We start from the raw sequence: 15,700 nt of genomic DNA, 5'->3' as shown, positions 1-15,700 counted from the left end.
AAAGTCTTTGGTTAATTCTTACTTACAGTAAGTCGTGAGTCATGTCTTTTTATTTTTATCCAGTGAGAAGTGCTATGTATCTGATTCCCCTCTAAAAGTAGCTACACGATATTTATTTTGATTTATAAATTTTATCAATGTCATTTAGAATATAAATCTCTCTCTCTCTCTCTCTCTCTCTCTCTCTCTCTCTCTCTCTCTCTCTCTCCTGAAGAAGATGAAAACCAAACCCGCTCGCTGACGCCATGTTGGTTTAACGATGAGCTGTCTTTCCCTTCTGCTTTACTTGTTTTCATGTGTAATCCCTCTCCTCCTCACCTAATTAGGGCGGGCTCTCCAGTATCACAGCTACTCCCTGGCGCAAACATTCTTCTTTATTCAGCTCTTTCGAAGTCCCTAAAAAATTCGTTGGTCTTGCTAACACCTTCTCTTGTTTTGTTCACTTTTAACCTTCATTTTTTGTTCTTCCTCTACTGAGGCCCCACTTAAACTCTCTAGACGTGTGTTGAGAGTTAGGAGCCTGTGTGTGCGTGTGTGTGCGTGAGAGGGAGAGAGAGAGAGAGAGAGAGAGAGAGAGAGAGAGAGAGAGAGAGAGAGAGAGAGAGAGCTGCTGGGAGGACAAGCGAAAGATCCAAGATATTTTTTTATATACATTCCTTCACGGAGTTTGCTTCTTTGTTTCTTTTTTGGGGGGACTACGCGGCCGTGTGCTTTCTAAGCAAAATAGTGTCTTGCATTCAGTTCCTTTCCTTTGACTTTCAACATGATGGCTCCCACTTTGACACGTCTTGACTCTCACTGTTCCAAACAAGCCCCACGAATTCTTACAGAGATGTCACAATCGAAACCCGTTTGTACGGGTATCTCCCCACCCTCCTCTCTCTCTCTCTCTCTCTCTCTCTCTCTCTCTCTCTCTCTCTCTCTCTCTCTCTCTCTCTCACCAGATGGGAGGTATCACATCAGGGATTATACTGTATTTAGAGCCCATTTACACAAATGAGCCATCTCTGCCAACCATCCCTATTGGAATCTTTGTTGACATCCATTAATTGTATGCTGACTTTAAATACTGCTCGTGCTAAGCGATTGTTCTACCTCCTGACCTATAATGATTGTTTTCTAATATAGCAATAAATAACATTATCTATCAGGTTATTTTAATGTAATCACAGAAACGTATAAACAAATTTGATGTTTATATATTTCGCGCTAGCTAGTTGCAAAGATGCAAACGCTGTAGACATTTGAAAAGGTTTAAAAGCAAAATTCCCTTCACAATCCATCAAGGTTCTCGTAATCACCATTTTCCATGGATGGCATTAGAATATAAAAGGTTTAGCAGACGTGGAACAAGTCGTCAGTTTAGCATTTTTACTGGCTGGGTTCATTATGCAAAACGTTCGCGGTGTGGTAACTAATTCTTGCCTCTTTTATTCTATAATGAATAGGGAACAGAACATTGTGGTCTGCATTGTTGATTATGTTTCAGAATTTTTTTTTTATTATCTGCTGAATCTGACGGTTTCCTTGTTAAAAATATGGAACAGTTATTCAAAGTTATATTTCTTAACGCCTTTGAGCCAGAAAACAAAAATAAAAGTATTTTAACAATCTTTTCATTCCTTTAATCTTACGTCTTTGAAGTCTCGCATTCCAAATAACAAGGGCACTTGTAATTGACGTTCATGGTTTTCTAAGGATTTTATTAATATCCTAGTGTGCAGTACTCCATTTTTAGACATAGATTCAGCGATAAAATTACCTTTACATAAAGCGAAGTAGAAGTCAGCGGATCACTAAGTATAAGAAATATTCCAAACTCAGATATTCTGTTCATAATAAAGATATTAAAACGTTTTATATGGTGTCGATCCTATGATTTATTCTTGCTTAAGTCGTGAGTTTATCTTTTTGTTTTTACCCCGTGAGAGGTGCTGTGTATCTGATATTCTTCTAACCTTCTAAAAGTGTTGCTAGTCACGACAATTATTCTGATTTATGACTTTCAGAATACAAATCTCTCTCTCTCTCTCTCTCTCTCTCTCTCTCTCTCTCTCTCTCTCTCTCTCTCTCTCTCTAATACAAAAAATGTATATATATACACACACACACATATATATATATATATATATATATATATATATATATATATATATATATATATATATATATATATATATATATATATATATATATATATATATATATATATATACTATGTATATATATAACACTTATATATTATATACTTGAAATGCGAAGCAGAAAATCTTCTTTATACTTGAAATACGCAGACTGTGTCGAGTTCAATATATCTTTTGAATAAATTACAACAAAAGAAGAACTTTAACTGATAAGTGCATCTATCCCGGCTACTGTCCACTTGTTATAGAATGGTTGAGTCAATTCTCAATCGCAGTACCTAAACTTAAGCCCCAGTTTGAAATCGTGGCTGGAGCGGATGCGCTTTGTAATCATAAATCTCCTTTGGTGTAACTTATTTCCAAGATGTAGGGAATTATTTATTAATTGCTATTTGTTGCGCAACTGTAATCGGAAACCAGATTATGAATGTCAGTTATATCCGGTAATCAGAGACTCTGATGAATTCTTTTACACTTGAACAACCTTGACTCTGAAATATATCCTCCAGATCATACATGCTGTCAACATAAGAGAACCGGAGTCCATTCCCGGTGAAGCCTCTCTAATTCTGTGAATCGCTTTCTGGGCCAGTGCCAGAGATGGCGACAAAACTTACGCCGTTCTTCCATGAACGAACAAAGAAACTATCTTTCTTCACATTCCAACCTCAAAGTGGACGTTTCTTTTAACAAGGAAGTGTAATAATGAAAATAATTTTGATTCATCAACTCAGTCTTGATTAAGGAAAATATTACAGACGACAGTGGAAAAGTATCTTGATCCAGACAAGAGTTCGAATATGCGTAAAATTAGCAGGGTAATTAGGTACAGCGTCGTTCCAGTTCTACGTGATTTTGTCATGTTATCATTTACCTGTAATATGAAAATCAAATTGCAAATAAACTTTCAATAGACAATGAAGTTCACGTATTCTTTCTTCAAAAAAGAAAGAACTGAAATATACTCCTAGTAACGAAAAGGTAAGAACAACTGTTCACTAGAACATACTATTAAACATTGTACCGGGCAGAGAAAGCTCTACACGAGTGTATTTTTTTCAAAAATATTTCTATTAGATTCTTAATGGAAGCCATAATAGTTCTCACTTTTTGTTTTCTTTGTAAGTAATTTTCGTTGAGACCATAGTTTTTTTTGTTAATGTTGTAAATTTGCATAATTTTAGAGTAATGTCAAATTAGTAAGAAATCCTAAACTTTTGTGTTGCTTGCTCTTGGAATCCAGTTTTTTCTAGTATTTCGAGTAAGAAATATATTATTGACTGCAATTTAGCTGGTGAAAAAATATAGTTCATCATCATCTTGTGTGAATTCTAAAGACTTACAACCCTGTCAGTATATAATGACAGATTTGCTGATGCTAATGTATTTCATGTTGCATTTTTGCATCAGATGAAAATTTGTAATTCCCTGGTTAAGATGAAACGAATATTAGAATGAATTTAACTTTGAACTTTGCGGTGAGAAACATAGTTAGTCCATTGGGCAACACCGAGAGATAAAAGGCTTGTGGGAGCTTTTAACTATTCAAAAGAGAAGAGTGTTGAGAACTTGTGATTTTTCTTTGTAAATTCTGGGACAATGTTTTCCCAGTGGAGAAAGTTTCTGAACGAATCATATGTGTGAACTGCATAACAGAACATGAAATATTCTCGGAAGATTCAAATAATTTCGAGTTATTCAAGATCTACATTATTCATATCCCATATATAATCTATTTTCTATTTCTGCCCAGTACCATCGTAAACAAAGAGATAACCATTTTGTTTGTTAAAAAGGGGAAAAAATTTAGTTCACGTTCTATTTAACAATTTATACTTTTGTCAAATTTTCAAGCTGTTAAGTACTTGCCATATAATTATGAATAATTGTCTGCAGATGTATCATCATTCACATAAAAAGAACTAATTATGAATTATGCTGAGTATTATTACAGAAATGTTCTTTTTACGTGAGTATCTGTATGGCCGTTCTTGATCAAGTATTTGCCAGACTGACTTTCAATCATTTTTGCAGCTTGTACCTGTACTTCCTTCCTATTACCTTCAAGCATTGCTGATGAAGTAATTTATGAGGACCTTTCTGTAAAAATCGGGTTACTGCTTTAAAATAACGACTCCTAATCTGATACCTTAGGTTTGTGAGGTAATAACCCATTGAAACAGGTGTCTCTCCCTCCTCTCTACCATCTGGTAAAAGAGAGGGCAGCCTGGAAACATCAATCTTTATTATAATTTTCCTACGCTACAGGATCTATGTCCCTTAAATATAGTTGGAGTTTACTCCAAGCATTTACATCAAAGAACAAAATTTTCTGAAGTTATCGGAAAAAATGAAAATTTACCTTTCCTCCATATAAGAATGTTTCAAGTCCAGTGAAAAAGGAAATCTAAAAAATCTTTTCAAATAGCACTTTTTTCCACACAACTGGCATGAAGGTTTTACAGTATAGCTTGTTCTATAGATTCGTCATTTTTATTCGCCTGACAATCTTCACCTAAGCCATGCCAATCCTGTACCATCTCATACAGAATATCCACTGATTGCAAAGACCCAAAAACTCTAGCCATCATGAGACATCTTTTCCAGATAGCCACTGTGTTTTGTTTTATTTTCCTTAATATGTAAATTCCTGTACTTCATTTTCCTATAGAACAAGCTTCATGTAATGTTTCTTTATATCTCAAAGGATGGTAATTGTTATGTTGCCAACGTAATGGATCACATGCGGTGCAGATAAATTGTTTTATTAATAAGATAAAAATAAGATGGTGGCTACACCCCTGGATGCACTTTTGCTCCAGTTGTTTAATCTCCTCAAGACAATCTTACAAAAAAGTGCCATTGCTTCTATAAACTATCAGTATTCGAACCGACTAAATGCTAGATGACTGGACTTTTTTTTTTTTTTATAGAATAAGGAAACTTTTAGTTTTCAGGTAGACGGACTAACAAGAATATCTCCTTTTATCCCTGTAAACTAAAGGAGTAATTTCTTGGTACACATAACCTTAGCAGATCTCCAGATATATCTGTGGGCAGATATATATTGGAATAGATATAGTGGAAAAGTAGGTAGGTAGATAGATAGATAGAAAGATATGCATACCTCTCATCATCTATTTAAATCTCTGCTATAGAAACATTAATGTCAATACACTAGTGGGCTTATTGGAGAGAGAGAGAGAGAGAGAGAGAGAGAGAGAGAGAGAGAGAGAGAGAGAGAGAGAGAGAGAACTCCAATGATTATCCCGTTCCACGGTACGCCGGGATCAACTTCTTAAGCGAGCGGTGTGAATTTCTCTTTGAATCAATAAAAGTTCAAATTCTCAAATAACTCAACGATACCACACTTCTTCTGTAGCCCCCTCTCCATCCTGCTGCACTACTTGAAATATTTTCAGGCATTTGATGTTTCCAGTGTAGAGGAAGTGAAGCCGGGATTCCAGAAATTGACGGGTTGAAAAGGATTGACGACGACTATCCAGCAGTGTATGACTCTGGATATATCAAGTGAAATGGGTCCTTCTCAGTCTCCTCTCTTTTTGAGAGTCGCTTCGAGTTCCTTTTTGCATTATGGATGAGGAGAAAAGGATTTTGAACTTCGGCATCGGAGGCGTGTTTGGAGTATAGATCAAGAAGTTTCAGTAGATTTCTCGGTACAATGAACAAATGTTTGTTTGTTGTCTGCTGTGCTCGGCACTGGAAATTACTGTGTAATACGAACGAACGAAACAGATTCACTATTTTTTTTTTTTTCATTATGCCTCTGGAGATAATATAAGGAGAAAAACAATAAATAAAAAAAAAAAATGAGCTTATCTGAGGGAGATATATTTTTCGTACCTAAGCTTACACTTTTTTTTTTTTTGTCATTTTGGTGAGCAAATAAGCTTAGTTCAATTTTGCTCGTTTCAACAAAAATAAAACAGATTTTCTTTATCAAACATATTTATATTACACAGGCTGATACCCTTATTTAATGAATTCCTTTTACACGGTTTGCTTGTTTCAGGCTCCAAATCTAACGGCCATTTTATGAGGGGAATACCCTAAACTTTTATTTTCAGTATTCTTCTGCGTTATATCGTAAAATGTTTCCGTAGTTGTTATATCAACCTATTTTTTTTATTTTGTGATTTCATAGAAATATCTCCAGTGATATCAACAAGGAAAAAGCAAGATTTATTACGGTAACATATCACTTTTAAGACAGTTGGCATCAGGACAGATACGAAGCCTGTTATTGACCGTCCTCATTTTACAGCAACATCCTGAGATATATCTGAAAACCCCCGCCCACTGCTCCTCGCCAAGACATAAACCCAGGATTCTTTTTTAGCTGATATTGAGAACTGCTGGTTTCATTTCCAAGACAGTTGATTATTTGGAAAATAATGTTTCTCCTCTAGTATGAATATGAGAACATGAGCTGCTAATGTCTGCGATGAGGAAATACCTATCTTGTATCCTGATATGAATGAAAGAAGATTGGATGAGAATATGAAAATAAATGTGAGAGCTGTTTCCAAGACTCAAGCCTAAGATGAAGCGCTCGTGTGCTTAACCAATATTCGTTCATCCTTGAGCGAAGAGACCCGATTCTCGAAAGCATTTTGGTGTCATGTTTGCAGAGATACTGGAAATAATGCAGCAATCTCAAGGCTCTTCCAGCTTTAAGTAAAACCCGCATTCTGATGGGACACCAGAAAAATGGAGGTGCTTTATCCTTTTCACATATAAATGTCCGGATGTCTAAGCGGCCATTTTATCTTCCACTCATTTAAGCAGGGCAAACTCCTTCCTTCCTTCCCCGAAACCTTTTTTAATGTGTAGATGTGGGTGTGTGTCTCTCGGGGACGTCTCTCATTTGTATTCGAGAAGTGCGGAGAGAAGGAACGCTCTCACTCAAACATGGAAACAGATGACCGAATTTCTAAGCTGCCATGTCTTTGTTGATATCGCTTCTCTCTCTCTCTCTCTCTCTCTCTCTCTCTCTCTCTCTCTCTCTCTCTCTCTCTCAATTCAGTACAGTAAAACGAGTTATTTCATTAATACTTTTCCAGCAATCTTCGGCTTTATATAGGGAGATATATAAACCGGACAATGCCCTTTAGGAAACATATTTAATTGATGAAGAAAATAAATGATGCAATATATATGGAAATAAACACATGGAAACGTGTTTCACAGAAATAAATTTCTGACTCACCACGGGACCGAACCCCGTTCTTTCGAGTGAGAGTCTAGAGCATTAGCAATTCGGACACAAAGGTCATAAAAAGAGTTGGAAACTGACAGTCCAGGGCATTAGCAATTCGGACACAAAGGTCATAAAAGGTGTTGGAACCAGAGAGTTCAGAGCATCAGCAGTTTGGACACAAAGGTCATAAAAAGAGTTGGAACCTGACAGTCCAGGGCATTAGCAATTCGGACATAAAGGTCATAAAAGGAGTTGGAATTTGAGAATTCAGCACATTAGCAATTCGGACACAAAGGTCATAAAAGGAGTTGGAACCTGAGAGATCAGGGCATTAGCAGTTTGGACACGAAGGTCATAAAAAGAGTTGGAACCTGAGAGTCCAGGGCATTAGCAATTTGGACATAAAGGTCATAAAAGGAGTTGGAACCTTAGTGTTCAGGGCATTAGCAATTTGGACACAATGGTCATAAAAAGAGTTTGTACCTGACAGTCCAGGGCATTAGCAATTTGGACACATAGGTCATAAAAGGACTTGGAACCTGAGAGTCCAGGGCATTAGCAATTTGGACACAAAGGTCATAAAAAGAGTTGGAACCTGAGAGTCCATGGGATTAGCAATTCGAACACAAAGGTCATAAAGGGAGTTGGAACCTGAGAGTCCAGGCCATTAGCAATTTGGACACAAAGGTCATAAAAAGAGTTGGAACCTGAGAGTTCAGGGCATTAGCAATTCAGACACAAAGGTCATAAAAGAAGTTGGAAGCTTAGAGTCCAGGGCATTAGCAATTCAGACACAAAGGTCATAAAAGGAGTTGTAACCTGAGAGATCAGGGCATTAGCAATTTGGACACAAAGGCAATAAAAGGACTTGGAACCTGAGAATTCAGGACATTATCAATTTGGACACAAAGATCAGAAAAGAGTTGGGACCTTAGAGGGCACTGGCAATTCAAACACAATGGTTAAAAAAGGAGGTGGAACGTGAGGTTCAGGGCACTAGCAATTCAGACACAAGGGTCATAAAAGGAGTTGGAACCTGAGAGTCCAAGGCATTAGCAATTCAGACACAAAGGTTACAAAAGGAGTCAGAACCTGAGAGTCCAGAGTCCAGGGCATTAGCAATTCGGACACAAAGGTCATGAAAGGAGTTGGAACCTGAGAGTTCAGGTCATTAGCAATTCAGACACAAAGGTCATAAAAGGAGTTGGAACCTGAGAGTCCAAGGCATTAGCAATTCGGACACAAAGGTCACAAAAGGAGTTGAAACCTGAGAGTCCAGAGTCCAGGGCATTAGCAATTCAGACTCAAAGGTCATAAAAGGAGTTGGAACCTGAGAGTTCACGTCAGCAGCAATTTGGATGCAAAGGTCTTAAAAGGAGTTTGAACCTGAGAGTCCAGGGCATTAGCAATTTGGACACAAAGGTCATAAAAGGAGTTGGAACCTGAGAGTCCAGGGCATTAGCAATTTGAACACAAAGGTCATAACAGGACTTGGTACCTGAGAGTTCAGGTTATCAGCATTAGCAATGTGTGTGTGTTTTGATCACTTTCATGCTTTTGTAAAGTTAACGAGTAACTCTAGATATCTTTTTCCGTTACGGTTTTCTGTTCTGTTTTATTCATATTCGATCAGTAGCGTCATTCATGGTATGCAAATTTTTGTGACAATAGTGATTGAATACTAGGCTCATTAAAAAGATAGCATGTTATGTGGCCTCTTGTTCCATTCGCGTGATTTAATACAATCACTGGAAACGCTATATATATTTTGGTATGAATACAGAATTTTGTAATATAATAAAACCTTTTATTATCAGTGGAGATATTCAGAATTCATCATATTAGTATTAAAAGACAGATATATCTTAGATCCGAGATTGCCTGATTTCTCGAAAAGTTTGTGCAGGGAATTAACTGTCCCATGATTCCCATGTGTTATTTTCTCCACTGGTAGAGACCTCGCACGATTGTTTTTCCTTAATGGAAATATTTTACATCCTCAAGGAAGCGCAGACCAGCATTAAGTATGACGAAGCGCGACCGTTTCCACATCCAAATAAAAGCCCGAGAGCTTTCCAAACGCCCAACAAGGTCATCATTCTTATGCGCGCTACGCCCCGGGAGTGTTAAGGGGAGAGTCCTCGTGGGAGTCTCCCACACGAGAAATGAGGTCTTTCTCTTTTCGAGAGAGGCCCGTCAGTCTTTTCGGTGGCTCTCTTTTTACAGATTATCGCGCTCTCTTTCAACACTTAAACAAGATGCAGCCTGCGTTTTGAACGCTGTTTCTTGTCACCTGCTGCATCCATTTCTTATCGCCAAACGATTCCTTCCGCGTTACTCCTCGCGCTTTTCTCGTAATTTTGCACCTAAATGATTATCTTTTTTTTTTTTTTTTACCTAAAAGAAATGTTTCTTGAATGAATGTGGTCTTTTTCCTTCAAAGCTTCTTTATTGCTTATAAATCCTGTGCATGTCTCCTTTCTCCTGTCTTCCGAAGAATGCTCAGAACCGTCAAGAATGGGCCCAAGGCAGCTCTTTCTTGTGTTACCCTTACGCACCTTTTCTTATTCCAATTGAGTTTTATAAAAATTCTTTCTCTGTAATGTCTAAAGGTTTTTTAATTTGTTCTCATTTCCTCTTGTCTTATTTTACTCCAGACACTAATATGCCAGTCTTTTCCTAGATATTTGTCATTTATTTTAATACTGCTATCTAACACAGTTACTGTATATATCCTTGATCTTTAACTAAGTTTATTCTCGCAAGTTATACTTAATATGAACACCAAACGTTCTGCGAATGCATTTAGCAATTAGGACTGGTCTTAGTGAGGTAACTTTATCCTTGTATTTTTTCTTGTATGTGCGAAAATGATATTTGAGATTACTGCAGCTTTAATTGTACCCAGATAACTATTTTTATCTTTTTTTCTTTACTGGATCGCCTAGAATATTCAGCTATTATTATTGAATATCTAATTGGCAGTGTTAGGGTGCATTCCACACTGCAGTAAAACTTATCAAAAACACACACCGGCAACTTATCTCTTAGATAATCGTATGGAGCACTTGGCAAAAATATCAGGAAGTCACTGATTTTATATGCATCCTATTTGTATGTTTATGCCATGTTTTAGTGTAATGTAGACGAATCTTCACGCATGTGTCATGTGACACATGTGGGAACATTGGTTTTAATTTTAGTTCTTTTGGTCTTTCAAGTTTAATTAAAATAAAATGTATTTATCTACTTTTTCTTGTTTTCTCTTAATTTCTCTATAGTTTTGCAACATTTTACCACTTTCTCGAGAAAAGTATTACCTAATATAGTCAGGCGAATGTAATGGGCTGGGGCAGGGGCGTGAAGGTCATAGGGTTAGCAATCACATCGAAAAATAATGGCTGCTATCAGATTGATAACACCACCTACAGCCAACCGCAGAATAAGGAAATGCGCGCGCGTGTGTGTGAGTGTGTATGTGTGGAGGCGGGGGGTTGATTCTAAAAACAGCAAATTGACTGTTATGTAATGGTTGACCTGTCATTCTTGCTTTGTTAAACCTACTGGAATTTGCCGTATTCAAATACCGCAAGTGAACAAGAAATGGGAAAGGATAGCCAAACCCTTCATCTGTATAACCATAAGAGACCAAGTTTTCTGATTTACGTTCCACTTGAATATAAGCTCATGAAATCCATTTTTATAGCCTAGAATGAGGTGATAAATAAATTGTTATCAAAATAAAGCCACTTGGAATTAGGCATTTATTTTTTTTTCATTAACGCACATGCATTTTGTTGGCTGTGATAAACACATTAACAACTCAGAAGGCTTCCTGGCAGTTTCTTTGGTCAGTTATTTAAAATTGTTAGTTACATTTTTTTTCTAAGTCATTCTCGTAACTGCAACCAGTTTAAACAACTCTAGTTATGTCATTTGTTATTTTTATTACAACGTAATTATTAGTTTAAGAACTTTTTTGCATTCAAGAAGCGTATATAGCGACTGATCGTGTTCATATTGTAAGCACTTCATTTTATATTCCTGTAAGTCGCTGTGAAAGTAAAGAACATAGGCAACCGTCTCTTCCCTGCACATAGATCTTAGTTGATTCCTTGAAAACGATATTTACAGTGCAGGTAAAACAAAATCATAGGGTCTCACCTCTAATTCCATATCAGTCTAGTTACATATACAGTATATATATATATATATATATATATATATATATATATATATATATATATATATATATATATATATATATATATATATATATATATATATTTTATATATATATATATATATATATATATATATATATATATATATATATAATATATTTTCATATATATCGTCCACTTTCCTGAGTTCTTGTCCTCACATCAACTAAAAATTCCGTGATTCATATACAATCAGTAAGCTTGGATATTAAACGTCCTTTAATATACAAGTCGCTCTACCTCGGAAATAATATATTTTCATATATGTTATCGTCCACTGTAGTCCTGAGTTCTTGTCCTTCGCTATATTCAAGCCCACGGGACGACGAACTTATTATCAACTAAAGAATATATCCCCTTCGGTAACATATATGAAAATATATTATTTCCAGGTAGAGCATATATATATATAAAGGATATTTATATATATATATATATATATATATATATATATATATATATATATATATATATATATATATATATATATATATATATATATATATATATATATATATATATATATATATATATATATATATATATATATATATATATAATGTTTGTGTGTGTTTGTGGTCTGTGTGTGTCTGTGACGAAAAAGAGCCGATTGAAACTTATCTTTCAGTCAGATGTGTGAGTACCATCTCCAAAACTCATTTTCCGAGCATTCAGGGAAAGTTATGTGCGCAGTTTCATTTCTGTATGCTTGAGTGAAAATGAAAGGATACTGCTACCCTAATATATTAAATTATCATAAGCATGTGGCAGGTCCAGTATATTACACCCATCTTTTATTTTTCAACCACGATACGGTGGAAGGTTGAATCTTCGTTAAACAAATTTTTACTATGGGAAGTTTCTTGTGCAGAGACTCATTACGAGTCTTGAATCCTATTGTACGCTCGAAAGTTGTTGTAAAATGATCATGAAAACAAAAGAACGCACAAACCACATGAAGAGAGAAAATGAATACGTTAAGACAGCTTTGTGCTCGGATTACAACAGATTGTTGTTGATGAGCCTTTTTACTAGCGATATTCTGTTATATTGTAGGTCCAGCTGACTTTTATGACCAGAAGCAACATAGCTTCTGGTTTTCTTTTTTGCTTTATAATGAAGACTCCAGTTTTCCTTTCAAATTGTTCTCTGGTGAATAGTTGACGTCTAAGAATTTTTATTGTTACTAACGGACTCATGATGAATCCATTGTTTAATCAAGTTTGGATGTTCGATATTAACGGAATTTTGTGATAAAAGTTACATATTTCTAAGAAAATCCTCGAATAAGTTAGTCATTATTGCAATGAAGGGATGTTATTAAGAAACCGTGTTAGTTTACACACACACACACACGCTCACACACACACACACACACACACACACACACACACACACACACACATATATATATATATATATATATATATATATATATATATATATATATATATCTGTGTGTATGTATGTATGATTGTGTGTTTGTGTGTGTAGTTTAACAAATTGTTTTAACAAAGAATAGGTGGTGGATAAAACCATACTAAATGTTAGTCATAACATCACCAGCAAAACGTATATTTCCTACAATTTACTGTTCGAAATAAAACTTCGCCAGTTCTAATTAAACTCAAATTATAGATGCCTCTGTTTCATCAACAATAACAGCAATATCATCATCATCATGTCCATCAGAATAATAATAATAGTAATAATATCCTTTACTTCAGCTCAGAGCCATATAAATGGAATATATAAATACAACACACACAATCTAGATACATGAGATAACACGATAAAAATGATAATCGGCAATATCCACCCAGTTGCTGAAGAAAATGATGATAATGACGCTTCTTTAATACAAAGAAAAATAATTTTTATAGTTTCTGAAAACTACTATCCTGATCGACACTTATTCGGCGTATTTCTTTCAGCTAATATAAAAACTCGCGTTTCCTTAACTCGTGTAACATGTCTGAATATGCAATATATATCCTCACACTGATTCTCCCTTTGTCACACAGATTGTTGTTTTCCCTTTGTGCTTTGTTCGATGATTATCCTACCGTCAAATGACCTTTCTTTCTTCTTCAGTGACGGCAATTGAGGTCTGGTCTCTGGCGGGGGACTCTGCCCTTTTGCCATGCGATCTCAGCACCAGATCACCTCAAGATTCGGTCCAAATGGTCATGTGGCTGAAAGAGGGAAGCCACACCCCGCTGTTCAGGTAATGAATCCAAACATATTATTATTATTATTATTATTATTATTATTATTATTATTATTATTATTATTATTATTATTGAGGAGACCTTCTCTAAGGTTAGTAGCATTAAAAATAATGATTGTTTCTACGTCATTCAGTTTATATAGAGTCTTCTCTATTCTTCTTAATATCTTCTTTTCATCAGCGTGTACCTGGTGTATCAGCTACATGCTGATGAAAAGAAAATAATGAGAAGACTAGAGAAGGCTCTATATAAATTGAATGCACGTAAAATAGACCTGTTTTCTGTTCCTCATTATTCCGTTCGTTTTCTTAAGCAAAACAATTCTAATTATAATTCTAGAAGCCTCTTAGTGTCTTACCGATTTTGGGAAGTTTTCAAATACACTGATATGCATTGTTATATCTACAACGAATACTCTGACTCGAAATATTTAATGCATTACTTCACATATACCAACTACATAATTTGTACAAATAGAAACCTAACTTCACAAATGGATACCGATGAGACACTTAGGATACAAGGAAACTGTAAACGTGTAACATAAAATTCAAGGAAAAAGAAATTATATTTTAATAGCAAAATGCGTTTCTATTGATGCTGCAGCGTGGATTATCGGGAGCAAGCAGGAGGTCGACCTCAGGTCTGGAGGGACAACAGCTCTTCCACAGCCTGCCGAGCTCACCTCCATCTTGCGGGCGTGAACGTGGGCATGGAGGAATGTACCCAACCTGCCACAGGCTACGCATACCCAAGAGAGTTCAGCTTTGGCACCGACTTCTCAGATTACCCGGTATTACGGGCAGGGTATTCTGAAGACCACGTAGTAGAGGAACCCTCTTCAGAGTCATCAGGAGGTTTAGTCCTGAGGGATGTGGAGCTGGAGGACTCCGCCATCTACCGGTGCAGGGTGGACTTCCTACTAACCCCCACGAGAAACGCTCGAGTTAATCTCACTGTTGTAGGTGGGTAGAGAATGATGTCACCCTTTCTTGTAGTCATTCTTTTTACAAGCTAATCCACTGCCTCTTGTTTATACTTCGATTCATACACCATCTTTTTCCAGCAACTTACGTTATGTGGCAAGGTCTAAACTTTTTTAGCTGTTGCATTCGTAGAGGGACCATGTTTAAATAATAATAACAAAAACAGATTATAGTTACTTGATCATTCTTTTGTTTACTAACAAACGTTCCCTATAGTACAATTTGCCTAGTGATATATATATTTTAATAAAAGGCGTCTGTCTCTCCTGTTAAAGTTAAACGATATTTGGGCAAACCCCTTATGTTTCTCTTTTATGAGGTAAATTACTAGTTTAGGCTATATTTCATAAAAAGGAATCTATGTACCCAGATTTCATTCTTAATGCCTGTGAATACGACATTAGCTATGTCTTAATTGTAAAATGTTTCTGTGAAGCTCATTTTAGAATACAAATTTACTTGTACATATCGGTGACTCAAGAATAAGACTTTTCTCCTTGCAGTCCCACCATCGAGTGTCGACGTCGCTTGGCTCCTGGACAAAGAGAGGAAGACAGACGTCAGCAATGAAGCCGGACCTTTTCGGGAGGGAGATTCACCGACCCTCGTTTGCTACACTCGCTCAGGTATATTATAAATTGTAAATAATGAATACGAAGTTTTCAACCAGTTCGCATATCCATATTCTGATATTCTGCATAGTATATATATCGTGATGAAGATGATTTATACACCCTGTTTTTAAGTTGAAATCAATTAAACGGAAATCAGTTAATAAACAAAATTTTAAGGTTTTATCTTCATATTTCTTTTTTTTTTTTATCGGCTGAAATCTTTATAGCGTTTGACTTTGGGATAATGCTCTCTAGACTTGCTGTTGTTATTGCTTCGCAGC

The 15,700-nt window shown here is 35.9% G+C and overlaps 1 protein-coding gene across 1 annotated transcript in view; it reads left to right on the top strand.

The window, feature by feature from the left end:
* Positions 1-15,700, top strand: part of LOC136826891 (contactin-4-like) — a 233,341-nt gene that overhangs the window by 99,023 nt on the left and 118,618 nt on the right. Inside the window, exons 2-5 of the mRNA XM_067084424.1 lie at positions 13,683-13,815; positions 14,426-14,784; positions 15,309-15,431; position 15,700. The exon at position 15,700 is cut by the window's right edge and continues 206 nt beyond it. Of these exons, the coding sequence (XP_066940525.1) occupies positions 13,683-13,815; positions 14,426-14,784; positions 15,309-15,431; position 15,700 (616 nt within the window). The remainder of the gene's footprint in view (positions 1-13,682; positions 13,816-14,425; positions 14,785-15,308; positions 15,432-15,699) is intronic.

This window comes from Macrobrachium rosenbergii, chromosome 41 (genome assembly GCF_040412425.1).
Source record: "Macrobrachium rosenbergii isolate ZJJX-2024 chromosome 41, ASM4041242v1, whole genome shotgun sequence".
Classification (NCBI taxonomy): Eukaryota; Metazoa; Arthropoda; class Malacostraca; order Decapoda; family Palaemonidae; genus Macrobrachium; species Macrobrachium rosenbergii.
This window is presented reverse-complemented; position numbering and strand designations above follow the sequence as displayed.